This window comes from Necator americanus, chromosome II (assembly GCF_031761385.1).
Source record: "Necator americanus strain Aroian chromosome II, whole genome shotgun sequence".
Taxonomy (NCBI): Eukaryota; Metazoa; Nematoda; class Chromadorea; order Rhabditida; family Ancylostomatidae; genus Necator; species Necator americanus.
Window position 1 is genome coordinate 26,478,023 of NC_087372.1, and position 27,897 is coordinate 26,505,919.

General features: G+C 40.8%; 1 protein-coding gene across 1 annotated transcript; it reads left to right on the top strand.

Annotated features, from left to right (window-relative positions):
* Positions 1–112: 112 nt before the first annotated feature.
* RB195_019557 (uncharacterized protein) lies at positions 113–27,893 on the top strand (the record flags this gene model as incomplete). The annotated part of the gene is made up of 11 exons (XM_064187461.1): positions 113–174; positions 1,647–1,787; positions 3,438–3,539; positions 8,996–9,192; positions 9,884–9,999; positions 10,125–10,241; positions 16,370–16,510; positions 18,097–18,235; positions 20,041–20,160; positions 21,938–22,020; positions 27,160–27,207. 11 exons carry the CDS (start codon positions 113–115, stop codon positions 27,205–27,207), a joined length of 1,266 nt encoding a protein of 421 aa, XP_064043342.1.
* Positions 27,894–27,897: the final 4 nt, after the last annotated feature.

Genomic DNA, 27,897 nt, shown 5'->3' on the forward strand with positions numbered 1-27,897 from the left:
TTTTCCAGGCTCTGACGAAGGCGATATCGCCGAAACGTTAGCCGCTGTTTAATAAAGATCGATACCAATCTTGGCTACAGCTCAAGGAAATCAGTTAAAACTACGTTTCAACATGCCGAGATTCAAAGACAGTCGAACATGGGCAGACTTCGTTCTGTTTCGCAAGTCAATACGGTGATGTCTTTACCAAACATGTCACAAAATTTCCTACTACGACTTTTACAGCTGTTATACACATTACAAAGCTCAAAATTTTGGAACGTTGTCAGATTTATGTTTTCTGATGCTGTTTTATTCTTCTAGAAATTTTCTTTGACCTTCATTTTCAGCATTTCCACTTTTTACGGCTTTTTTTTTTGCTTTCTGTGTTGATACGTTGTTACCTTTTTGTTCCTTGGACCCTCCTAGAAGCCTAACTCTACCACGTATACCAACACAGCGCACCACCTCAGTGACGTGGTGATGAGTGGGCTGGTGATCACAGCTAACTTAAGATAAGCGGCTGTGGACTACCGGTAGCCTGTTGCACATAATCGGTTGCGGGTGAGATGAAGGTGAGATGAGAGTAATCGTGTTCATAGTGGTATGCCGCCATTTCTGGTTAGTTTCGAATGCCTCTAACTCAGGGCCCACTCACTGACCTGTTGAAGGTCTCATTCTTATGCCATTTTCAGTGAAAAAAGAAGGTTGTTGTTCCTTTTGTACTTGTTTCAGCTGTGTTGTTCGTGTTCTCAGCAGGCTGAGCCTCGCTCACATTTGCTCGCACTTTTGTTCTTTCTACTTCTTCCACTGTCATCAGGCGTTGGTGTAAATTACTGATGTTCTGCTTAAGTTGATTATGCACAGAAAAGGTTCGCTGTGACTAAATTATCTTTAAAATGATTCATGATGCGTAAACTCAACAAAGGTGGACCGGCAAAATAACCAAGACCAATATACCTTCTATCACGAAGTGAAAGGTTACCAACAAACTATGCTTGGAAAAGTCTGTATGAGAACCCGCTAACGAGCACCCATTTAATCCTACTCTTATATGCGGGAGTAACATTTGTATTTATGGGCCCACCTCGAACCCAATCGCTGACTTCACGACACCACTTACTCAATTGCAGCTAGCTTCATGTTGTTTCGTGAGGACGTTTCGTTACACAGAGAATCAGATCATCTCTCATAATAATTCTAATCATGTACAAAGACTTGGATTTTCTTCGAGTAGTTGCGTCTCCAGGTTTCATTCTTTGCAAAGGCAAAGATCAGCAGTCAGATCGATAATTTGCATTATGAGCGGAGCATATCAATAGTATTAGGTCTACTACCATCTTTGGTTGTATACTGCGAATACATTGCTCTTTTTAACAAATCCATATTTCTGAAGTTCTTCTGCCAGTATTCATTTCAGTCTTACATGAATTCTAGAAAGTTGCATTCACTCCAACGCATGTCCATCTTTCACTGCTTTGCCTCTCTTTATCAGTTTCTTTTTTCTCCCAAGCCTGTTGTAAATTAAATTCGACAACGTTCAAACTTATTCCTTCTTTTTTGGTTAACTTTGACTTCGAACTGTGTCCATTGTTTCCAGTGTCTGCGTAAAAGATTGAGTGATTTCCTTAATTTTCATAGTTATGATGGAATGGAGTACGTTTCAGTGACTTAATGCCTGTACTTACGACATCACTGAACTCTTCCCTTGGGCCAGCCGTGTGTCGTGTCTGCCTATGTGGAGAAACCTCCATTCCGTACCTCGGAAATTCGCCTGGAGAACCGCTTATTTCTCCATGTCATTGCAAGTGTGTTTTTCTTTGTGCTTTTGGTTTACTTTCACTGTCATCACATCCTAAAACCACAGTCAAACCAAAGAAAAAAAAACTGTTCCGGAGACATTGCTCTTCAAAACATGACTCCTCTCGTTGAAGAAGTAATTCAGTGGAGGTATTTGTTACAACGCTTTGTGTTATATTGTTGCATTTTTATAAGATACTATTCTTCGTTGTTTACCCTTTGTTGTTAGAATACTCATACTTGTTACCTAGATTTTCTTTTTTATAAGCAATAAGAGCCCATCGTGTTATTTTGTTAAGATAAAAGTCGTACTGATGATAGCAAGAGTGGGTCAGATTTTCCATCGACATTTTGAAACATTCCCATTAGAATTTGTTTGTACAAGGGCTTCTGATATAATGTCAAAGTTCCTCTTTTTGAAACAGCAAATTTCTGTTTTGTTTAAACCTCAGGGATATGCAAACAAATTGAACAGTAAGTATTCCCGGTTTGCTGAATGCTAGAAGTTTGTTTAGTATTAGTGAGAATAGAGTGTCACTCAATGAACAGCATCTGCCAAAAGCAAGTAATGACAAACCACTGCTGGTTTCAGCACTTACAGTATTCCGGGCAAAATTTCCTGAAGAGTTCCAATCAGAGGGTAGAGTTGGGAGACGGTCTCATAACGAAGACCGTACGTTCATTAGGAATATAAGGGAAGGAAGTTATTTTTTTTTGACATTTGTATGCTCTATAGCTGTGTTTGCGTAGTGCGTTTTTGTGGCCGAGAATTAATGTCTGGCCAAGAAGACCCAGTCAAAATCGTGCTGCAGCGTATCGTTGTATTTCCGATCGGCAGGACCCTCACTCAACTCTGCATTCGGAGCGGACCCTGCCATTGCCTCTTCTAGAAAGACGTGTTTGCAGTCGTCTCGTTTGCAGTTGAAGACCACTCTGCTTTGTATAGTCGTGACAAAACAATCTGAAGCTCGGTGCAGTTGCGTACGTTTGAAGCGGATTGCAGTGGTTGCGATCGAAGTGGAACCATCGCTGCCTTCATTCGGACTGCAGTGGCAAGTGCTGATAGTGAGAAGCACCCCTCGATCACGACCTTTATGTCCCAATGCTAGGCTTCGAAGGCAGTCGCTTACGTAATGCGACTGCACTGGGCTTCAGAGCATTTACTTCCGACTCCGACTATACGCAGCCGTTTGTGCAATGTTGTATCAAAACGGTCTGATCGGACTGCAACTCTAATATATTCATTGAATAGTTAGTCCTGATAACTGTCATATCTGACATTTCTACTTCGAAAGCAACAACAATATGGTCAGATATGCCGAGCCACTTCAAGAAGAGCGGTCAATGTAATTGTACCGAGTTTCACGTCGTTTTGACGGAACAATACCACTCTGTGTGTGGAAGAACTCACTGCATATCCGAATGAATTCTCTTCCCAAGTGTTTGCCAAAGTACGTGACAAAGAGAGATCTTAAGAAAATCTCAATCAGTTGTCACAGTGTGCTATTATTATATCATTCGTAGCCAGCTGTTCAGTAATCGATGTTGTCAGAGTTTCCTTTTGATTTAAGTTTGGTCACTAAATGACGACGCTGAAGAGCATTACTACTGAATCAAGTCTTGAATGCTGTGTACCAAATAATGTTGATGTTCTGCAGAGGTACGATGGGACTGTATCACCGTAGCTGTCTGGAACATTGGTTGTCCACATCACGCACATATTGCTGCGAGATATGCAAGTTCCGATACGAAATTGGAAGGTAAGCTTTTGCAAACCCTGCTTAAAGCAGTTGTTATTATTTTATTTGTAGCATTCGTAGCATGGGGCGGGTGTGGCGCAGTTGGTTAGAGGTCAGTTGTAGCCACACGGTCGAGGGTTCGAATCCGCCCTAGTGCTCACCAAGCCCTTCATCCCCGTGGGGTCGATAAATTGGTACCAGACTTGTCTGGGAGGATAAAAACACTGACTTGATCATCGGCTGGCCCCCGCAAGTCATTATGTATAGGCTAACACGCGTTCCAAAACCTCAACGATTATGAATTCCAGTAAAACGCGTTGGCGCATCCCAAGTGGATTGATACGCTAGTGGCTTTATCCTTTTTATCCTTTTATTCGTAGCATTGTATCATTGACAAGTTAGCCTTTTTGAAGCTAGGATTCACAAAATAGAGACCACGCGAAACGGATGGTACATACCATGTCATCTCGATGCGCCCTACATGAAGGGGTGCGCTGGGCTTCCTCTAAAATATGCCAGATCTTTTCGACCCTTTTTTCTTTTTGCTTTTTTTTACAGTTCTTTCAAAATAAGTATTTTTGTCGTGTAATAATGTCTGAGTGGGCTTATTTAGTCTAAGCAAAGTCTTTTTCCATTTGATTTATTGTTTGTTTCGCGCATGGGATGATTACGAGATCTTAGTTTGAAGGTATTTCTGTCTCATTTTCATGAAATTGTGCATCACTAGCATGTGTTACAGTCAGAATCTTAGTAAAATTCTGAAGTTTGTCTTAAAAGAAGGTTAAGTATAGTCGGGTCAGAACGGCATGAAGCACGAGTGTAGCTACACGAGCGGTCACGCTAGAGCAACCCTGTTTTGAACTGCTCGCTCCTGCTTGGTAGTTTGCCAAAGTGACGAGAAGTGACGTCATGCAGATCGATATTGGCGATTTTTTTTTGGTTGTTTTCACTCTTTTACTTTCCTTTCTGTGTTTTTTTTTCTTATTTTGTTATATTTGCTGTATTATCTTTTGTTATGTAGATCTATCCTACAATTGACCAGGTGTTCATCGTCAGAAGAATGATCGAAATCTGGCAACGGTATTCGAAGCAAATGCAATTAGCGTTTCTGGATTTTGAACCTGCTTTCGACTCTCCTCATCTATGCCGCCTTCTCAACGTGCTCCGCGCCAATGGAGTACCAGGAAAGTTCCTTCGCTTGCTTGATGACATGAATCAACGACAACTGCTGCAGTTCGAACACCAGCCGGATGTACACCACCGTTTGAGGTGGTAACTAGAGTAAGACAAGGTGCAGTGGCAGGACCTTTCCTGTTTAGTCTTCCCATCGACGACATTATGCGAAGAACAGTTGATCAGTGTCCTGCCGATAGCATTCTGGCACCATCAGGGCGCCCCTTCACCGATCTCGAGTACGCTGGTGATGTTGTTATACTCGCGGAAAGCAGTACGAAACTTCAACATGTTGTCAACCTTGTATCGAAGCTGGCTGCAGCCTATGGACTATGCCTACGCCCTGATTAATGCAAGCAGATGGATTAGGGTGGACGGACAACCGATAGATTGGTCGATGAGTTCTGTTACTGGGCTGTACGCTGAAGAACAACGGCAGCTACGAGAAAGATATTCAGCAAAGATGCGCTAAGGCCACTTCTGCATTTAACTCCTTAACGAAATGTCTGTGGTCGACCCCCATCACCAACGAAGTCAACCTGTGAGTCTATCTATCCGCAATTCGCCCTATCATAATGCACGGATCAGAGACTTGGGCAGCACCGTCAAACGGTGATGGAGAGGCTTGATTGCACGGAAAGGAAGCTGCTTAGACGGCTACTTGGCTAATTTTGGGCTAGGGTGTGCCACAACGAAGATCTTTACGCAGAAACTGATGTGGTGTACGGATGACGGGTGGGCTGATGACACGTGGAAGAGGAACAGTAAAGGGGATCCCGGCGGATTCTCCGCGAATGCCTGCGAGAAATTACGTGTCCAGTGGATATGCCGTTCTATACGCGAACATATCTGGATGAGGTCACGCTCCAGTCGCTTATGGAGACGCAGACAACCGTCTTAGATGCTTTTCTGGCCATAAAGACACAAAGAACTACACAGGTATAAGGAAATATGTAAAGAAGAATTATGTGAGCTGCCGAAACCGGATAAATTAAAGAACAGTATGGTTAGAAGTATGTGCATACCATTTTCTGAGGTGTTCTAATGAGAGAACTGGAGCGAGCTTTGCTTAGATCTTATCTTTAGGAAGTCTAGAAATCTCACTAAAGCAACTCTTTTTTTATAAGAAGTCAGAGATATAGAGGGTCCATCTGTCCGCAAATAAATTAGGAAACAAAAAAGCTTAGAACTTACAGATTACCATAAACCTCATTCTCATCACTTTTCAAAGCTGGAATGTTCCATTTTTGCCGGAAATTTTCATACACGTAATTTGGAGCTATTAGATGCACCTTTCTCTCTTATTTTACGCGAGGATTTCTCTTAGTTCTGGTACAGTTATAAATTTGAGATCACCTCACATCAAAAAATTCCAGAGGATCTGTCTGATTCCTCAGAACAATCTAGTAGCTCATGAATTATAACCTAGCATGGTGATGCAGCATCTAGCGGTAGGTGAGCAGAGTCAGCTATTCAGGTAGCAACGAGGGTAATCTCTTTCTCGCACCCTCGCTAATTACTCTGCCGAGGCATAATCGGGGCATGCTCGAAAATCCGCCGGGACCCTCTTTACACGCACCCCACGTGGAAGATATCAACATCTTGCACCGCCACCGAATGTGGTTAAAGCTCCTTTGGTCATATATTAAGGAGACCGGCAGATCGCCTTGTTCAACGAGTTCTGAGGAATTTGTTGGGTTCGAGCTGGAAGAAGCCACTTGGCCGGAAGCGGAAGTTCTGGACTGAGCTGGTGAAAGAGGACCTGAGGACATTTGTCGTGGACGTGACGTTTAAGCAGTTCAGGCGAGACGTAAGGTTTCGCAAAATATGGAATAGCGATGAATGGATTGATTCTGTGCAAGCTATCGCAGAAGATCGAGAAGGTTGGGCAGAGCTATGTTCAAGGACAGCACATCTCGGGCGAAGATGCGGGTAATTGCGTCATTCGATGACATCAGCCCGCTGATTAAATAAATCAAAAATGTAAATCTACATTGTATCTGTGTTGCTCTTAAGTTATTGTATTGTTTTTGTTTGTGTATTTGATTTCACGTTAATGTTCTTTTTTATTTGTAAATTGTTTGGAGAGAGGGTAGGCGAAGGAACAGACCAAACTGACCTAGAAATGAATACAATTTTGGAGCAAATTTCAAAAGCAAGCAAAAAGCATGGACAAAAACATACAGGTACAATATAGATCTACATAGAAGCAAATACAGCAAACATAACAAAAATGCTAAGAAAGAAACTTAAAAGACGACCGCGTTACTCCAGCGCGACCGCTCGTGTAGAGTGGAGTAGAATCAAAACGACATGAAGCACTGTGCAGTTCCGTAAGCGATTGCGCTCGATGCAGTCGGTGTAGCGCAGGTGTAAGGATAGGAGTGAGGACCTCTGCTACCACCTTTCATTGCTGCAGTTCGCGGTGATCGCACCTCGATTCCAGCCGCTATCTCCACCGCGCCGCTTCGACCGCAACCACTTAAGTCAACTGCACCGTGGTTCATTTCGTTTTGACCTGACTATGCACTCGTGCTTCATGCCGTTCTGACCCGACTATATGTAAGATTACACATATAGTGCGGAAATTCACTACATGGTAGCCAACGTATTTGAAGAGATAACCTGGAACCACGAGGAAATGAACTAGCCAAAACAAGCGAAGTAGCGAAGCAAAGCGAACTTTTTTGGTACGACCACAAATCACAACAGGTGAAAATCGTGAGCAATTACATAAACAGTGGAACGAAATCCCCTAGTCCCTACAAACTACGACCTTAGAGACACTAGTAAAACAAGTAGTAAGATTAAGGAAAAAAGGAAAAAGGACTTTGTTAGAAACACGTAAGCCAGGCAATGTTATATAACAAAGATAGTGAAAAAACTGTGGTAAACAAGAAGAAAAATGGTCCGGTTAGTTTTTCGCATACTGTAGATGGAGCTCAATAATAATACACGTCTTCACGGCCGCCATGTCGCGTCGTCATATTACCACCTGTTTTACGCTGACCGTAAATGAGTTCGTTTCATCCATCTCATTTGGAGATTGTACATCCTTCGGTTCTCTTCTCTGTTCCCACTATTTTTTGAAAACAGTGTTTCAGTTTGATGGATTATGATGGGGAAAAACATATTGGGTATCCGATACTAGCATAGATCTTCATCGAATTCAAAAAACCATCATTGCCTCGGTTATGCGACTGCTGTCAATGATAAAACGATTAGGTGTGAGAGTAAAAGAAATAAATCCAACGAAGTGAAGAGAACATTGCTCCGTCATGGCAAGGACAACTGAAACAACGGAATTGTGTGAAGAAACAGTCGCGAGAAGTCGCATCGGCGATTTCCATGCGTATTTACAGATCGCATTGTAATTGAACCAGTGGGCTTTGTCAACTGAATCATTATTGGATATGACTCTATAATTCACTTGTCCAATTATGACTGCAACAGTTATCATCTGTTTGTCGTGAAAAGGTGACAGAGAATATTCTATGGGATGTATACGAGAGCAAGAAGGTCAACAGAAACTAGAAACGAAGATGTAATTTTTAAAAAAAAACCAAAGGCAACAATCACCTACTTATCGAACATTGGAGTAGTGTTAAGTGTGGTCTAGAAAAATTCTACTCTATTCATTTGCTGTTGTCTTGCTGATTTTTCAATCAAATGGAAATGAGAGCTTTAAGATGTGACTTATCCACCATGAGCTCTTTAAAAGCGTTTGTATAAGCTGCTGTATGACTCTTAAAACTGTATATACTACGTACATATAAAGCGTGTGCATCGGATACTCGTGTGTAGTACAATTCTGCGGATGGGCTGCTGTTTGCGCTAAGAGTTGTTGAAGAAAGTATAGAATGGTGCGGTCTCGTTTGTGTGCACGTAAACATATGATTTATTGTTTCTTTATTAAGGTTTGCCGTTACTCGAATTCTTTTTAGTTGTTTATTGATATAAGTCGAGCTCTTTGTCGTGACTATGACCTTAGTCGGATCAATTAATATATTAACTTGTTGAGCATTAAGTAAATCTTCCGTTTCGCAGGCAGTTCTCGTCATGTATTCGCACCAATTCCGGCTAAAGTTCCCAGTCTTAATACCAGGTTGCCAATCTTAATAACTCTGTTCACTATTAATCGACCTTTCCGTATAGTATATCACTTAATTAAGTCTATAATTCTCGGTGCTTGTTTGTCGTCCACATTTTCATAGAACTGAAGTTTTCTATAAAGCATTTTTTTGTTAATGTCGTTGTAAATAAAGATTTGAGTTGAAAGCAGTTCAGTTTTCTTTTTTTTTCAGGCGCAAACCAGGACTCTTGTCATATCTTCGTACGCACTGGTTTATTGATCATGAGCATCCCCACAGTATCGGAGGAGACTGCGCCTGTCTTATTATTCTAGCACCGCTCACACTTGGCGGGTCCGTGTTGTGTCTGCGAAATATTTCGGAGAAACTTCGTTATGTCGATGAAAATGGGGACTATGAGAAGGCTCATGGTACGTGTTCCTTCGATATCAGAGAAACTGATAATTAGTTATCTGATATTCGTCAATAGTTCAGATTGAATCAAGCAGTTTTTCTTGAAAAAAGAACTAAATATTCAGAAGCCTTTAAGATGGCGGTGCAGAACTTTGAACATTCACATGAGGAAACGTTCAGTGCATCTGAAACGCTTCTTTCCTAGAAAAAGCTGCGCATGGGTTTTTGAATCATAGAACTCGATGTATTTTATGAAATTCTTCGAATCACTAGTAATACTTATAGTAATACTTTGCTTGTCGCATGGTAGTTGACTTTAAATTTTTGATGCATTGAAATCAACATGAACTCACCATTTGCAGAAAGTTCATTGGAGGGTGACGTGTTTTAGGAAACTAATTCCGTTTGTAGCCTTCATCGTATACCTGAATTTTCTTCAAAATTCACGAAAGCCCTAAAGTACATAATATTAGATGTAATTAAACTTTATTGAAATGTTGAAATCAGTATTCTTTTCATTAATATCTGAATTATTCGGATTCTCTAAATGTACATTTTCTATTCGAAGCTGACTTAGATGTTCATTAATAGTTGTCGACAGTGCAATTATTGGCAGTCGGGACTGCGTGGTAAATGCATAGTTGCAGAGTTAGACGTTTGACGCTAGCCCAACTTTTTAAAAACTCTTATATACATGAGACATTGCAGAAATTCTTGCCCTTGGGTTGATGGCCTTATTTCTCATAATCGTTCTTGGTTTTTGGTTTGTATTTACAACACTCTTTTACCTGAACGACTTCCGTATGTGGCAAAGGAAGAATGTGGTAAAGTATTTTCTTTGCTGTTTAAGTCATTCGACTACAGTTGTGCACAAACTATCCTGATCCTTCTTTGCGCCTTCGTGTCAATTTTGCCGAAAATAAATTCATCGACATTTTCTGCGTTAAAGATTCTATATGTGATCGACCAGTTGGAAAGGGAGGACGAAACTTATAGTCGCAGTCACAATCATTTAAGCGAGTCTCTACGTCCATTATTGTTGAAGAAGAAACTCAAGAACTTCTTCGTGAGTTGTTCACATTTGTGTGTTCGTCATGCTTACACAAAGTTTCATGCATTTCTTATGGCTTTCTTTGCTTACTTCATCTAGCTCAGTTCCTCGGGAGAACTTTGCTGATGTTCATAAACGTACTTTGAATGTGTCGCTTAGAAGAAGGCAAAATCTCATATCTTTGACTTTTTGCAGTTTTTGATGCTTTTATCTCTCTAAGTCAAATGCAGCAAATATTCCCCTACATGTCCTTAATTGGAGTAGTGAAAACTTCTCGAATCTTTACCTTCCACACATTTACATTTGATTCCATATATATATATATATATATATATATATATATATATATATATATATATATATATATATATATATATTTGATTTGGTTATATATATATATATTTGATTCCATATATATTATAATAATAATAATAAATATTAAAGTTCTTTGAATTCTTCTCTGGAAAGCTATTCGCACAAGTGTTCCACACAAACTCGACTCCTATCTTTATGACATTTACTGTTATTTACATGTACGACAGCATCGTACGTGTAGCGATCATCCAGTAAGATTTTGGAGGAGCTAGCATGTTCCTAAACTCCATAGATGAGAATTTAGAATTTTTAATTTTTTGACAGGCACTGTTGTAATACCTCTAACATCTCTTTGGAAGTTTCGACAAGTATTATTGCACTTTATGCTTTCCAAAGAATTATCTTTTTAAAAATCTCAAAGATGAGATCTGAGGTGTGACTCTGCCTCCACTGGCAGTTCATCGGACTCCAGTTTTGTTCCAGTGTTAGTTTTTCATCACGTTTCGGTAAATTTGCTCACGAAGTATCTCTCAAAGATAAACTATTTGATATCGATATGCGTACCTCTGAGTCCTAAGCGAATCGTTGAATAGAATGAATCTGTTCGGTTGCTTCTTGAGCACAGTTCTCCACATGAAGAGATTTTGGATACTCAATTTCTCATCCTCTTGTTTATAAAAGTTGTTGTATCGTTCAACCTAAATCCTACTTTTCAACCAGCAAACAATTTTCTGTGAAGTACCTGCAGCTATTAGTCTAGGACTTAGTTAAATGAGTGCTAAAATGTTTAATTAGTACTAAAATAGACGTCACCTTTTTTTTTTATTAATCTCCCTAGATATTTCACATAGCAGGAGACCTTTCGAACATGGTTGATTTACTAGCAGATTTTCCTGTTCTTCAATTGATTGCAAATAAAATCCATGGAGAGCTGGGCCTGCTCATTCGAATATTGCTAAAAAGAGAACCAGTCGTGATATCCAAAGCTTGTTTTTCAGTTTCTTCCTAGACACTTGACAGCTTATAGACGCTACCCACGAACATTGAATTGTTAGACTCCAAGCTCTAAAAGCAATTGATGTTATCTTTATTCCTCTCATGTGGCAAACAGCAGGCTTTACCCTTAGTATTTTTGCTTTATTTGATTTCTTAGGCGGTTTTTATAGTGATATTCTTATGTATTTTCTGTAACACTCTACTTATGACCGGTCGTAGGAAGACTTCGTTTTTTAAGACATCAATTTGTTTAATTATTTCATTTCCATGTTATCATATTTGTACATTTGTGGGTTTTTTTTAGTCGTGTCGGTTGATCCACTTTAATTGGAACATCTTGTACGGAGGGAAATTTTATACTCGATACCCATTTTTTGGTCTCACCTGCTTATAATTGTTCAGAAAGGATATGTTGAAGATTTGTGAGCTCCGCAGTGCTCCTCAGAACTCGAGAAGGCTTTGATTTGCTGGAAAAATGATAATTTGATTTTTCTGCAGATTCAACGGAAGGGGAGACATAACAGCGGATTTGAAGACAGTTTTTTTGATTTATACGCCAAGGAAGAGCGCGGCCACCTGTACTATACAGGACTATATAATTGGACAGTACGCATTGTCTGCTGACAGGGACTACAGTATGATTTTTTTGAGAAGAAAACCAAAGTAGTTAGCAAATAAAGCAGCAGCGGAGAAAGAAACATGCGTTGCATTGCTGGAAGTTTCCGTTCCTAGCATTTTTCATCCGACATAGGAAAAGGTGGAGAAAATTTTTTTTAAGGAGAAATAATAAATGAAGGGTAAATGATTAAAAATACGATACAAGCAAGGAAATCTGGATACGAACGAATAGATGAAGCGATGAAGGAACATAAATAATTAATAGTTATATTAGGGTGTTCGGAAAGTATCTGCCGAAAATTTCGCAGTAGCGCAGATTTTTTGAGATGTTCTGGAAGATCCCGTTTTAAATATTATGATCATGATATATAATAACGAGCTTAGTCCGTGTGTGTGTGTTTGTTTGTTTGTTTGTTTGTTTGTTTGTTTGTTTGTCTGTCTGTGTGTCACGAAATTCGAAAATGGGGGTGCGACGGGTCCCGCGGTGTCGGATTGGCGCGGCGGCGCCAGATACCTATAGAAGGGGGTGCGACGGGTCCACCGGCGCCAGATACCTATAGAAGGGGGTGCGACGGGTTCACCGGCGTCAGATACCTAAAGAAGGGGTGGGACGGGTACACCGGCGCCAGATTGGTGCGCTGGCGTCAGATACCTGTAGAAGGGGGTGGGACGAGTCCACTGGCGTCGCACTAGCGCGCCGGCGCCAGATACCTATAGAAGGGGGTGCGACGGGTTCACTGGCGTCAGATACCTAAAGAAGGGGTGCGACGGGTCCCGCGGCGTCAGATTGGTGCGCTGGCGTCAGATACCTGTAGAAGGGGGTGGGACGAGTCCACCGGCGCCAGATACCTATAGAAGAGGGTGCGACGGGTCCACCGGCGCCAGATACCTATAGAAGAGGGTGCGACGGGTCCAACTGCGCTAGACTGCTATAATATGGGGTGCGACGGATCCACCGGCGTCGGTGGACCCGGTCATTGGAGCGCAATAAATTAGTGTGCATGACGCAAAAGGTAAATGGTTGCAGCCGTTTCATAGCCTTAACCACTTGGCGCTTTGCTCTTCACCTTTATGACTACTTCGTGTGCCTATTTTCTTCTTCTTTCGCCTCAAGTTTGTAGCATACCGTTCTCAGAAAGTGGAAACGCGCATGCAAATGGCTGCTTAAATAGCAGCAAGATGTTTATGTGATCTGACGTGGAACGTTATCTTTATCAGTAGGATAATGTCTCTCACGTCATTTAATGTTAAAACATCATTCTGTGATAACTATTGGGAGAAATCAGGAGGAATACCTATACTTTGAGTAATGCTTTCAAATTGTATCTATATTATTCTGGCATCGAAGGAGTGTTTGTAGCTGATGGTCGAATATTCTCCAGATGTAGAATTAACGCGTTTAGAAGGAAAACGCCGTAATCTTTCGCCTTAATTTATAATATAAAGAAGAGAAGGAAAGCGTTGTTAAAAAAATCTAATTTTACAGAAAACACCACTACTATTAACTTTCATTGATCAGTGAAGGGGGCGAAGCTAAAATCTCCGAAAGTCTGAAGTCCGGCTTTAGCCGGACGTTCAGACTGGTATATAATAACGAGCTTAGTCCGTGTGTGTTTATGTGTGTTTGTCTGTGTGTCACGAAATTCGAAAATGGGGGTGCGACGGGTCCATCCGGCGTCGGATTGGTGCGCTGGGGTCAGATAGCTATAAAATGGGTTGCGACGGGTCCCGCGGTGTCGGCGCCAGATACCTATAGAAGGGGGTGCAATGGGTCCACCGGCGCCAGATACCTATAGAAGAGTGTGCGACGGGTCCACCGGTGCCCCAGATACCTGTAGAAGCGGTTGCGACGGGTCCACCGGCGCTAGATACCTATAGAAGGGGTTGCGACGAGTCCCGCGATGTCGGATTGGTGCGCCGGCGCCAGATAGCTATAGAAGGGGATGCGATGAGTTCACCGGCGTCGGATTGCGCCGGCGCCAGATAGCTGTAATGTGGGGTGGGACGGATCCACCGGCGTCGGATTGGTGCGCCGGCGCCAGATAGCTATAATATGAGATGCGACAATATGGGTAATAAGCTATAATATGAGATGCGACAATATGGGTAATACGGGTCCCGCGGCGTCGGATTGCTGCACGATAACTTAGTGCGCATGTCGCAAAAGGTAAATGGTTGCAGCCGTTTCATAGCCGTGGCCACTGCGCGCTTTCCTTTTCACCTTTATGATTCCTCCGCGTGCCTATTTCCTTCTTCGTTCGCTCCAAGTTTGTAGCATGCCGTTCTCAGAAAGTGGAAACACGCATGGAAACGGCTGCTTAAATAGTAGCAAGATCTTTATGTGATCTGACGTGGAACGTTATCTTTATCAATAGGATGCTGTCTTTCACATCACTTTATGCCAAAACATCATTCTCTGATAACTGTTTGTAGAAAACAGGAGGAAAACTCATAATTGATACTTTTAAATTTTGCCTATAATATATTGGAAAGGAATGTTTGAAGCTGAAGTTCGAATGTTCTCCAAACGTAGGACTGACACGTTTAGATAGAAGACTATGAAATCTTCCGCTTTTAGTTATAATATAAAAAGGAAAAAAAGATTGTTGGAGATAAAGAAGTCCAATTTCATAGAACTAATAACACAAATATAAATTTTCGCTGATCAGTGAAGGCAAGCGAAGCAAACACCACAGAAAGTCTGAAGTCCGGCTTTAGACGGACGCTCAGACTGGTATTATATAAGGACACTACCGCTTGTATACACATAACATATCTGGCTCCTTCTTCCTTGCCTACGAACAATCCACCCACATTCGACACGTACTCCTTTACGAGTTCGAATCTGGCCATCCCGCTGCTGAAACCCATCGAAACTTAAAGGCATCACCCCACGAATCTGAGGTGGTGCAGATTTCAGGTGGAGTATCTTTATCAGGGGTAGTGGATTATGGAGAGGAGGGTGATTCAGTCCATTTCTTCCTAATTGCCGTAAAAAACGGCCCGAAAGATGCGGCGTCGCACAAGGTTGGCGCGCTCCAGTCGAACTGCCTGTAGAAAATAGTGCGCCAGAACGCCTGAAGCCGTATCTTCCGGGCCGTTTTTACGGCAATTAGGAAGAAATGGACGGAATCACCTTTCTCTCCATAACCTACTAGCCCTTATTAGAATATTCCACCTGAAATCCGTACCACCTCAGATTCGTGGAATCTGAGGTGGTACGGATTTCAGGTGGAGTATTCGCAACCACCTCGAAAATGACCTTTGGGCTTTCTTCGCCTCCAAGTCACCGGAGTTTTACGCCAAAGGAATCCGTGATCTTGTGAGACGTTGGCAGAAGGTTGTCGATGTTGATGGAGATTATTTCGTCGATAATAAAATGTTGTTAAAAAGTTGTGTTGTTTTGAAATTTTGCCGTATTTTGGCAGATACTTTCTGAGCACCCTAATAATTATAGAAAAGAAGTACAGGATTGCACGGATAACACATGTTTCCCAGAAAACATATATTTCATTCCCATTCCATATCAATAAGTCTGTGTGTTTTGAACGACATCTTATAAAATTTGTAGAAATTCTGTTCCGACATTTCAACATTGGTTGTTCACAAGTCTGTAAAAGAACAGATTTAAAATATTTTGATAGGTAGTGGGTTGGTAATAATTTCCTGTTTCTAATTAATTGCAGAAGGAGCATGTAACGAGCCGATAACAGTTCAATGCTAAGTTTACGCTATCGATGGATTCGACAAGGCCAAAATTTTTGATCTTCCAGGGCCAAAATTTTTGATCCCCTGATGTCGATGAAGTATTGAACTGCTAAAGGAGGATAATAACAGTTGACTTGTTGCGTCGGTTTACCCTAACTCGTCATTGTTCAGACGTCACAATAGTTCATAAACTTGTACGATTCTGAACTAAAATCAAAGGTGTTTGGCCATCTCAGAAGGATTCCTTAACTATGATCACTTTGTTCTGATCCTTTTGAATTAATCGGGAGCGGTGACCTCGAATTCACCCTTGGTACGACGAGAAATCTTCGATATTAAACATGTACACATTTATACGAACGTAACGCATACTTGCACTTATAAACATGCCCACATATATAAATACAATCAGGGATGCATGTTCTCCCATGTTCAACGCTTAGAAATACATACGAAAAAAATGTACGACCAGAATAGAATTTAGACTAAAAGTAAATTGTTTTTAGTGTTGTGGCCTGGGAAGTGCTTCGAGAGACCACACTGCGATCCCACTTGAAGATGGTGTTCTTGGCGTAAACCCTCAACTGGTGGCAACGGGAGAAGGTTCCGCTAACCACGCTAACCACGCCGAAGAGACTCGAACACCTGTGAGTCCCATGCTTTCGTCCTATACTGTAAAGCGTCTCTTATTTGGTTGATTGCTTGCTTGTCTTGTTAGCACGAAGAAATGCTAATGTTGTGCTTAGTAGCTGAGAGAATTACAGCAGTTGTTTGGCATTTTAAAGGCGGCGTTTCACGATTTTGACGTGGTGCGGAGACCAGAGCAAAATCCTAGAGTTGGTTGTGGATTACGGAAACCAGCGTGGTTCTGCTAATCTTTTCATAGTCATAAAAACGAGAGAACGGCATGGAAGACGCCGTTCTCTCCTACAATTTCGGCTGCAACGCGCCACCCTTGCGCACGCACCGTATTAACGAACTAGCGGTCGGATTCTAAGTAGTTGTTCTCCAGCCTATTCAAATTAAACCAATGAATAGGCTGACAATAGGACCGGAGCATGTACAATGGTGCGCATTCTAAGGCACCTGGGAACGAAAGCTGTTCCCATGCCGTTTTTTAATGCGCAACTTGGATTTCTCAGTCCAGCGTGGTCGTTTGTGGTCGACAGTCACTCATACTTCTCACTCAGTAATTTAATTTCACTTTGGTTGGGTGCCGACATTCTTTTACTGGCGTTGAGAATGTTTTTATTTGTTTGTAGCAGTGTTTTTGATTCCACGCCAGTGTAAATAGCTTGCAGATCCTACACAATGAGATTCTATTGGTGAAAGGAGTTGTATGGAACCTAAGTATTTTAAGTGTTTGAAAGCTTTCGATATCATACAGTATTATCTAGTTCTTTGGACAGTCAGCCGCATTGCCCATATAATTCACCCTAGCTCTTCTGCTTATGTTTTCAAAGCAGTTATCTGACTATGTTTAATGTTTGAACAAGTGGCTGTTTAAAGGCAGCATACCACGGACCTTGTGAGGGAGTCAGAGGGAGAAGCTAGTATTATGGTTGTAGACTGCGGGATTAAATGTAGTTCCGACTCATTTCTGCATAGTCTTCATGAAAAAACGGAATATCGCTGCATAGAAGACGCCGTTTTTCTATGACGATCTTAGTTGCGACGTAGCACCCTTGCGCACGCGCAGCATTCACGCCGTTCAGTTCAATGATGTCATCTCACCAGCGTATTCGAAACCAATAAATAGGCTGCTGAGAGGACCAGAACGGTGCATAGAGGAGCGCTCTTATGTACCTCGTAGGAGCTAAAGCGGTTTCCTCGTTTTTTTTTATCACCATTGGAGAGAGGTGAACAACTCCGTATCCCGCAATTCACAACCCTATCTCTGGCTCTTCTCACGGATTCGCTCCATACATCAGATTCCTGGTAGGCTGCATTTAAGTTGAATTCGAAACAACTTTGTTTCAAGCAGTATATCAATGATCATTCGTAGTTGATGACACACTTTGATAGGGCATGCTCACCATCCTCTTCATTCTACATTTTGGTATCGCCAATTTTGTACGAATCATCTACTTTGATGGGTATGCTGGCACATTTGTCAGCAAATGACATACATACATTGCACTCAACAAGTCCACTGTCTCATCGATTCGGTTCAAGAAAACTTCAAGGAAACGGTCACTTGCTTTTAGTTACCCAAGTTATTAACATATTTCAGCGTCCTCCTCTCGTATCGCCCATTTCGTGTGCTTCCGATGCCCAGTATATCAACCAAAATATTAACTTATCTACTTCAATTCTCGTTAGCTCACCTGTTCTACCTTTCAACGAAGAGAGCTCGATGTCATCATCACAAGGTATGACAACCTTTCTTTGATAGAATACTCACAAACACAAATATACTGCTTTGTTTCTTCTGAGGTATAAGCCTATGACAAAGGATCATCATTTTGAAAACAGTCCTATAACTCTTAGAAAGGCGATCCAACAATCCGCCTGTGTCCTGCGAATATAAACTTAATACACTGAGCCACGCAGTCTTTTGGTGCAGAGGCGTCACCGACCTGGAAGCAATGGAAGGGCGTGACGAAAAGTTGCTGGGCGACAATAAACAATAGTACCGGTTATTGCCAGTATTTATTATATGAACGAAAAAAAAAACTACAAGTTTTGGTTCCAGTCATACATCGAACATTGTTTAGCTTCAATATTACTTAGAGAGTGCTATTATCAACAATAAATACGAGCTGATAACGTCTACCTTAGGATAAGAAGTCCACCAACCGTACTTTCTCGAACTTGGAATTCCGAAAGCTCCAGACTCTTCCTGCAATTTTTGTTTTTGAACTCTGGAGTTATAAATGATTTCTTTGGTACTTACAACGCTTCTGCCAGCATATTTCAGTTTGATCCCCTTATCGTACTCAATATAAAAAGACCCGTTTGTCTGGAAGGTGCTTATTGACAAATGAAATACTATAGCTACTCGATGATTATATAAGTTCGTGTCTGATCCGAAGATGACCCTCAGCAGATGAAATTTTAGGAAATGTAGTTTTATTAATAAGGGATGTGATCTCCATTCTTCTTTTTTACAAATGTCTTCCAACTCTAGGTCCTTCCAGTTGTTATTCTTGGGAGTTCCTCGACTAAGGCACTCACAATATTGTCAGAAGGCCATGTCAGAGTGCGGTTGATCATCCAAAGTTAAATATCCATTTGGAGTCCTCCCACAGCACTTTAACGCACCGAAAAGCAGGAGCAGGAGCGATCCAAGTTCTTGATCATTTGAAATTGTTTTTTGTGCAGTCTCAACACTCGTGCCCTTCCGAAATCGTATAGCATTACATGTCACAAATGCACTTTTTTGTTCTGTATCTGGAAAGAATTCTCAAAACGCAAATGTACTCATTTGAACGATACTTGACGATAAGGTAGTAAAACACACTATAACCTTTTCAGTGCATGCAAAAAAGTAAACAAAAATACAGGAGTTCAACCACGGACTGCATTTTTATGTCAATGAAAATCAAGTACGAACTTTTGCAATCATCCAATATTTGTGCCAGTTTAAGTATTAGAATTATTCCCATCTATGAGTAAAGATGGTTTAATCTACATGTACAAAAATAAGATAAATGAAATAAATGTTTTTAATAACTACCATTTGGCCTAAACTTTTTTATACTTCCTATCAAGGGGTCCTGTGTTTTGTTTTGTATTCCCATTCTATCCTCTTAATAATTATTCGGAAAAATTTGTAGCTAATGTACAAATCAGTAACCTCAGCATATTTCTGTTTGGAAGGACGAAAGTACTTGTGTCACGTCGTCTGTTGAATCGTGTATGCTGCAACATAATATTGCTACACGAGTATATTCTGAATCGTTTTATTGTTTCCCTCAGATCCTAAATTGATAAGAGATTTGTGCTGTACCTACTATCTGTTTCTGTCTGCCCTTTATCGACGTGAAAATAGGAGCTATTGGAAGTAAGAGTCCTTATTATGTTATACTAAGTCATTGTATGCTGTGTATTAGAAAGAAGGTTGTTTATGTCTGTAAATGTACTGGATTTCAACCCGGGAAGTTTGCAGAGCAAAAGCGTCTGTGCATAGATGTCAAGTCTTGGCTTTTCGACTGTTCAATTTCCCCTGTTTCAGCGCCAGCGCTTTCTACATTCCGACCGCATTACACTGTTGCCAGCGCTCAAATACTTGCTTCTACTCCTCTTGGTAATTCACCATTGTCGAAGGTTGAGCTTTTAAGCAGCGGAAAAGCTGGTTCGTGTTTTCTCTTGCTTTTTTTCTTCTTTCTCAGAAAGTTACATTTTACCATTTGAAATAAAGAAACCATATGAAATAAAGAATTACGTATCATGTGGACGCGTAACCTTCTTACAACCTATTGTTTTTTTCTTTGCTACATCAGGCGTAATCAGTGGAACCTTAACGACATTTCCTGCCTGAAACTAGTAATCTTAGTTCCTAGGTTCGCAAAGGTGGTAGAACTCAAATAAAATTGATGGCACTGGTGAATTCTTAAAGTCATAATTCGAATCATCGAAATGTTAGCAAATTTGCTGAACTAGGTTCATGTTGTATTCTTCCCAATGCAATATGCATTTCGTGATTTCGTTTTGGGTAGGATGAAAATTTGGTTTTTTTTTTTGGTAAAGCTCATCTTTGATAAGTCACTGTTTGCTCTACAGTTCACGAGTATTTCTTGCGCTACCACTGATTAGATTCTTGTTAGTGGATGTGTCAAGAGCGACGAAAAGATCTGCTAATTTTTCCAGTGAAATTCCTTTATTTTTTCTTTTGAGAATGGATACTAAGTACGAAAACTGCTCCGACTATTTTGATGTCGGCTATTAGTGCATAATCGTGCAAATTGTGCAAACGTTTTTAACGACTTCTACCTCTGCATGAAATAGTTCTACCAAGCTTGAGGTCTGTGAAGCGCGCAACATGTGCAATTCAATTTTTCGTTCCCGATGTAACACTAATGAAAATCCACATGTGTCGAGGATTTTTCATCTCTTGCTTGCGTTTCACAACTAAAATGTCATTTTCCTGTTTCTTTCTACATCCTGTATTTTACAGAATTTGAATAGTCACTCCACCATATTTGCATCGGCCAATGCAAAAAGTTCTTTTCGGCAACTGCTTTCACTTTCAACGATCGTCAGCATTCCGCATTTCTATTTGATTTGACTGATTTCAAAAACGATGCTTCTCAAAAATCTTCCCACTAGAATGTGATAGGCCTCCTCAGAAACTAATTTCTCGAATTACTCTGCTCATATTTTAGTTTATATTGCGTTGTTTGTAGAAATCATTTTAAGTGTAGCGAAGTTCGTAAGAAGTTCTGGTACAACTGCAATTTCCGAAACCGTAGTAGCCCGGAACCGGGCCTTTCATTCCTCCCATATACTTCGACTCGTCAGGTAGAATAAAACACTTTCGTGATATAGTGTATAGCTTCAGCAAGTCATTAGATGAGCTAGACATGCATTCATGAACCGCAAACGGTTCTGAACTGAAGTCAAACGCGTTGCCGCTCCCGAAATAATTGATTAATTTTAATTTTTAAGGTGTTTTTAATGGAAGCCATCTCATTGTCAACCAAAGTAGCACTAGGATTTTAGACCGAACCTATTATCAAATCTATATCTATTGAGAGCCGGAGCATTGTAAATTTTGTTGAACGATCAGAAATGAATGGAGAAATTTGATTGCAAAGTTCACTTTGAGTTCAACGCAAATGTTCTAAAGTCTATTAAGATCAATCCTCTATGGTCGATTATTTGGAGCTTTCAAAGTAATTTATGAGGTAAAATCGAACACTGTCGACTTTTCACAATGTTCATTCTCTCGATAGTTTTGAAAACCATTTCGAAGTAAGGCAGTCCAATAATTTTTTCGATCGTTAGAGCAGCCGTTGAATTCTATCGCAAGTATCCTGCGAAGCTTGTTAGAAGAGAAGGCCAGAGAAGAAAATAGGAAAGAGTTTGCGACATGTTACTTCATGACATTTCTGGGATTTTTGAATTCTTAGGGAGCTCAGATTCCGACGAATTTTTGAAACTCTGTGCTAGAAATGCTGAAGGTCTTCACCCTAACGAATCACCAGTGAACGAGGTATGTCTTTAGATTTTCTATGTGCATGCTTCTCTTCATATCAATGATCGTTAATTTTAACGTCAAATATATAAAAGCAGTAGTAAGATTATGAATGGGTGATTTCATGTCATCTGCCAGTTTCATTCCTTCGGTGTCAAATACACAACTGGGACATGTATTTAAGTGAACATGAAACACGTGTATTCTAAACAATACAATTTCATGGTGTCTGGCTCAGTCTATGAAGAAAAATTAAGTAACATGCATTTTTATTGTTGTTTCCTTCAGCCCACTTTCGTCCATGTTCTTTAAACGATTAACTTTTCTGTGTATATAAGTTTCTCATTAACTTTATTTATTTATATTTATCTGCAAATCGCATTAAATAGAAGAAATAAATTAAACTATAGAATTTAGCATACAACAAGGGGAGCGTACTGGGAATCTGACGATGTGAATTTGTGGCGAAGTAAGTTCCGAGGTGATCTAGTGAGCGACGTTCTGCTTCCTCTGTCGGCTCAATACTTCTGTTCGTGTGATTCAAACATGCATCTGACTAGTTAACATTTATCACTATTATTTTACTGTTTCACTGCAGTAACGTGATTGTGAGCCAGCAGTAGTGGCTGAGAAGTTGTAGAAGGATAGCTTTTCTTTTCCTGCAGTATTCCTGTAACCTTTTTCTGGTGTGAGTAAACACAAGCCGTTAACATCGCAGCTCCTTGGGAAGATGTCGGGTCAGGTAGCTGAGGCACTTCGCGCCCATCTTGCCAGCTTGTCCATCAAAGCGTTGTCATTCTAACCGCATCGCTTGTTCTTCCAACTTATACCTATTTGGACCAGCAGCACCTACGCTCAATTCCAGACCGTGCGCTTTAACATAATTTAGACCTTATCATCCCTTTCCATAACAGTGTAAAACACTTTTCTAATGAAAGGATCGAGTTACGCAATGATCCCTAATACATTGTTTTCGTTTTTTATATAAGTTCTTTGTTTTTTGTTCAGTGTTTGTCTGGTTTAGTATCAAGATTCGTTTTCTCTCCAGAGGATGCATTTTTATGGTCGCAGGATTAGTGGAAAAGTTAGCCGTTTAGTCACTGTGATTTGAGGTTTCTTATTCGATTAATGCGGGTAAATCGGACCGATCTCACAGAAACGGTTGTTGCTGCTACAACGGATTCCTAAAGAAGTGTTTCGCTCCGTTTATTGACTATAAGAGCAAAGCTTCTAGTGTGCTAAAGCAATAGCCTCACTCCTAAAAACTCAAACGTGTGAGGTTTTGCTGTCGCTACACAAGGCCTAGAGTTACAACTTGTCTGACTTCAGAGCTTTTTTTCTTGAAGGGCAATACTAACTAGTTAAGTGAGTAAGGAACATATCATTGAAGTAAAAATAAAGTCTATCATGGACTAAGACATGGCATTCGCTGTAACGTCATTTTTTTTTTGGTAAAATAGGAGAAGACCAATGACAAAAGAGCTTCCTTTGTGCTACAAATTGAATTAATTGCAGAAAAAAGTTATCTCAAGTTTTCTGGGACATTAGATCGGTTGGTGAGCAAGTTAAATCCCAATAAAATCTGACGCTTTTGACTACACTAGCGAGGCTCGTTTTGACTTTGTCGTACATCTTAACACTTTGAAGCCTCTGCTCTACAGGTGTGATCAGATGATATCTTCGTTTTTAAAAAATGAATCCACTATAACCTTCATCTAATGACGCGAAGGTGTTCAGCTTCAGCAGCAGTGGTTATGCGCTTGGAGTTACAGATACAATAGAAGGGGCGACTTTTCCGTTTATTTTTGACTTAGATCTTTCACTAATTTTACGGCTATATTAAGTTGTCGATTGTCACTTTGATCAAGTGATGTTTGGCCCAGTGATAACCTGCGTCAGAGGCTGCTGTCGGATTTTACCGCTGAGCCTAGATATTCTGAGTAGTTAGTCATCGGCAGGTAGATGTCTTTTCTTTTAATGGTCATTCGCATAATGTAGTCGTTAAATTTTGAACAATCTGGCGGGCCTGTTGCTCCGAATTTTGCTCGTTGAGGACGAAGCAGTACTTTTATCCGCTTATAACTGCCCGTGTCGTACTAGTTCTTTTTATTCCGGGATGTCGGGGTTAAATTGTGAGCCTGAAGCTGGGTCGAAAGTGCAGGCATCCCTAATTTTTGTATGGGGGAAGCTGCGACAATGGATAAGATTGCAGAGAGGTCTTTGAGCACCTGTACGGGGACTTTGACACGCTGCCAGCCATCTTCCTCTGAACAGCATATCAAGGAACTGATAATGTTGGGTAGTGTTGTAACTAACTGACAACGTTGGGGTCTCAGTGGGCAAATACAGATTTCGGGGTGGGGATTACGAATATGAGCGTGGCCCGCTCAATTCCCCCTAATTGTTTTGAAAAAAAAGGCGCGGGAAAGTTTGCCTCTCCAAAATCCGTTAATACGCACCGTTGCACACGCTCTGGTTCCCTCACAAACATGTTCATGTTCTACTCAAATGGGCTGCTGAGGAGGCCTCATTGCTTTCCGACAGCTCTCCGTGGATGCGGTGCGTGTACAAAGGTGGAGCGTTCTAACGCACCTCGTAAGAACAAACGCAGTTTCGCAAATCGTTTTTAGGGCGACTATGGAAATTGGCCTGGGCCTCGCTCTCTCCGCAACTTATAACCCGAACTCTACGGTTTCCCTCATGTTTCCATTGGAGTTAAAATCAGTGTACCACGTCAACTTTTTGATATGCTGCCTTTAACTCTTTGCTGGTCTCTGCTAGGACATTCTATTCTATTAGACATTTAAAAAGTTCTGTAGCTAAAAGGCTTTAATTCCTGAATGATTCTATCCTATCAGTGCGACCATTGCATGTTGCTCCATTATGACGGATGTTGAATTGCTCATGGTGGCGAGACGAATTCAGCAAGTGCTAGCTACCCAGCATTTACTATGTTTTTGTACACTTTCTTGAGGTATACTCATGGTTGTTTTTCGGCGAATAAGCTGTGCCAACAGCACTCGGAAGGAATTGTCAGCGCAAAGAACCATTTTAAATCAGAAGTAGATTAACATTTTACATAAATTCTAATTCTGCGACCTATGTATCGTAGTAGTTATTTTTGTGTTTTTGTTTTTTGTCCCATCTGTCATGAAGGACATCTTGCTCAAAATAAGATTTTCATTGTTTCCGTTTGACTTCAGATAAAAAATGTACATTGTAGAAGATATGTTATTATACCTGTTATTAAATATCACATTTCCACAGGCAAAATAAATTGCAATACGTGCGTGCGATAATTTATTTTTTCCTACAAAAATGTGATATTTATTGTGAATCATATTTCAAGCATATCGATAATATTCCAGGCGTTGAATTGTTTGAAGCTTAAGATTGAAACAAAATTAAGTGTGAAAGGATTAATGGGTCAGCTTAGAAGTATGGGTTCTATTTCCCTAGCTTCTCTGTGAAGACAACTCGCTGTATTGCTTATCAGACAATTTCGCGTAGAGTGCGAAGTCATTTTATACCCATTATAAATCTTTCTCTGACTCTACAACAGGAATACGCAACGTAACCTTTTCCTCCTCATGATGATTTTCGGCCAAGAATTGATGGCATCGGTACGGTTACAGTCAGCAACGATACCGCAGACCACAGCTACCCTATATGTCGAGGTCGTGCTCAAGCAGCCTACTGGGAATCTGTCGATTGCCAAAACTGTCTTTCAGCGAAATTGATGAGTGGTGTTTCGCCATCAGGCGGGCGTAGTGCAGTTGGTAAGAGATGGCTCGAAACCGCACTAATGCCAACCAGGCTTTTCATCATTTCGGAGTCGGCAAATTGGTACTAGACTTGTCTGGGAGGCTAAAAACACTGTCTTCATCATCGGCTGGTCCCTGCAAGTCATTGTATAGACCAGCACGAGTTCCAAAACCTCAACGATTATGAATCGCAGTAAAACGTTCATCAATCGTTACCGCATCCCAACCGAATTGGTACGCCAGAGACTTTACCCTTTGCTTCGCCATCACTCCGTATACATCCTCGTTTCTGCAACGGTTGAATCAAGAGTTACTTCAGTTAGTCTGCAAGATCGCACTGCTTCTACACTTACTGTCGTAAACAAAGTTTGAGGATTGATTAAGCGAGTTAGGAAAAGTATCCACAACAGTCGCTTCGGACATTCTTTTGGGGGTGGCTGCGTTTGTCAACTTTTGACGGGCCCGTCTTGACTCCGCGAGAGATTGCTATATAGGTGAGGCATTTGTCATCGTATGTGTAGAGGTTCTTGTAGACGTTGCCGTAGCGGACTTCGCCACCTCCAGCTCTTCTGTGTCTTCTTCAATTTTTAACCTTTTTACTACCGCAAAACGCATGGTTTTGCGTTTCTGCCTTTTGTCTCTGCTTAATCTTTGCAGAGCCACACCTGCTTATCTGATAGTTCGGCTTTTTTGTATCCACTTTGGAGACCACCGATTCATTTATTCAATAAACATGATGGGCATAAAAAATAAACAATAAACATAAAATAGCTACCGATATTGCGTCGTGACTATTTTATAAGCTGCGACCTTCAAGTTGGTGACAACCTTTTCTGATTATGGTCCCTTATCAGAGCGAAGTCAATCTGCGATAATGCTTCATGGTTTTGCTGCTGTGAAGAGAAATCACATAGGACTGTCGTTTCAAAATGAAAGTTTGTGAGAGTCGGTGTAGGCGAGAATGCGCCTACAATTGTTGCATTTCGTGGAACCATAGTAGTGCGTGACGCTGTTGCTCCTGTCGGGAAACCGTGCTGCTTGCATGCTCCCAGGTAATTTCTTCAAAGTGAATATGATTGAATTGTTGCATATGATTCATTTTTCAATCTAATTCGGCTTGTTTATGCTTCGGAGTTATGAACATGAGTTACAAAGGAGGAAACATACGTAAGGAGCTGTTTTATTATTGATTAATGCAGGACGGTACGATTTGAATGCACATAATTAAACCTTTCGAAGAAAACCTGATCACTGACCTTTTCCCGGACCCATCCGTTACCCCGATTTAACCTTTCATTTTGAACGCGTCAGCACTAGGGAAAGACACATAATCTAAGGCAACTACTAGAACTCTCTTTATAATGGTATCGTTCATAATAATTGAGTACTTCAGCCAGTCAGCACCTCTGGAACCAGTCCTCGAGTAGAAACGCCACTGTGAGTCCGTTCGGCCAAACCTCTCATCGAGAATTAGTCTTTGCTACGTACTGCTCATCACCGTCAGTTTCAAATCACATTTCTCGATACAACTTGTATATATGAGCGTCTTAAGCCTAAGCGGAATACATATGTCCTATGTTCACTTTCTCAGTTCTTTTCTGTAAATTTTCAAATTTTATCTCTTATTCACTTCAGCAGATTCCTCTTGTTACTTTCACCCACAGTATTTATAATATCTGAGGTTGTTCTTGCTATGCATACATTTCAATAACAGTAAGTTTTTCGATTTCGATAAGTTCTTTTTCGTAACAAGCAGGAACAGTACTGCATGTTTTAGATTTAGATTTTCCTTTTTGTTTCACTTCTTCTTGTGCAATTTTTCGTTTTCGGTTAGCTTCCAAAAAATATTCAGTATTTATTTTGCCTTGTATCATCGCCATGATCGTTTCTCGAGTGCTCAATGTGTCATTCTCACAACAATCTGTTTCTCCTCAACGCATGTGATCAATGGTGTATTATTGTCGTGTTGATTTCTGTGGGATCTCTCAGTGGTTATAATTCAAAGTCATAAAGATTCGTTCCAAACGCACTTCGTTAGCCAGAAGAGGGGAATTGTGCTGCCAAATTCTCTATTTGCAAGTTTATTTACTCGTAGTCATAATTTGTTGGCATATTTTTTTTAGCTGAGAAG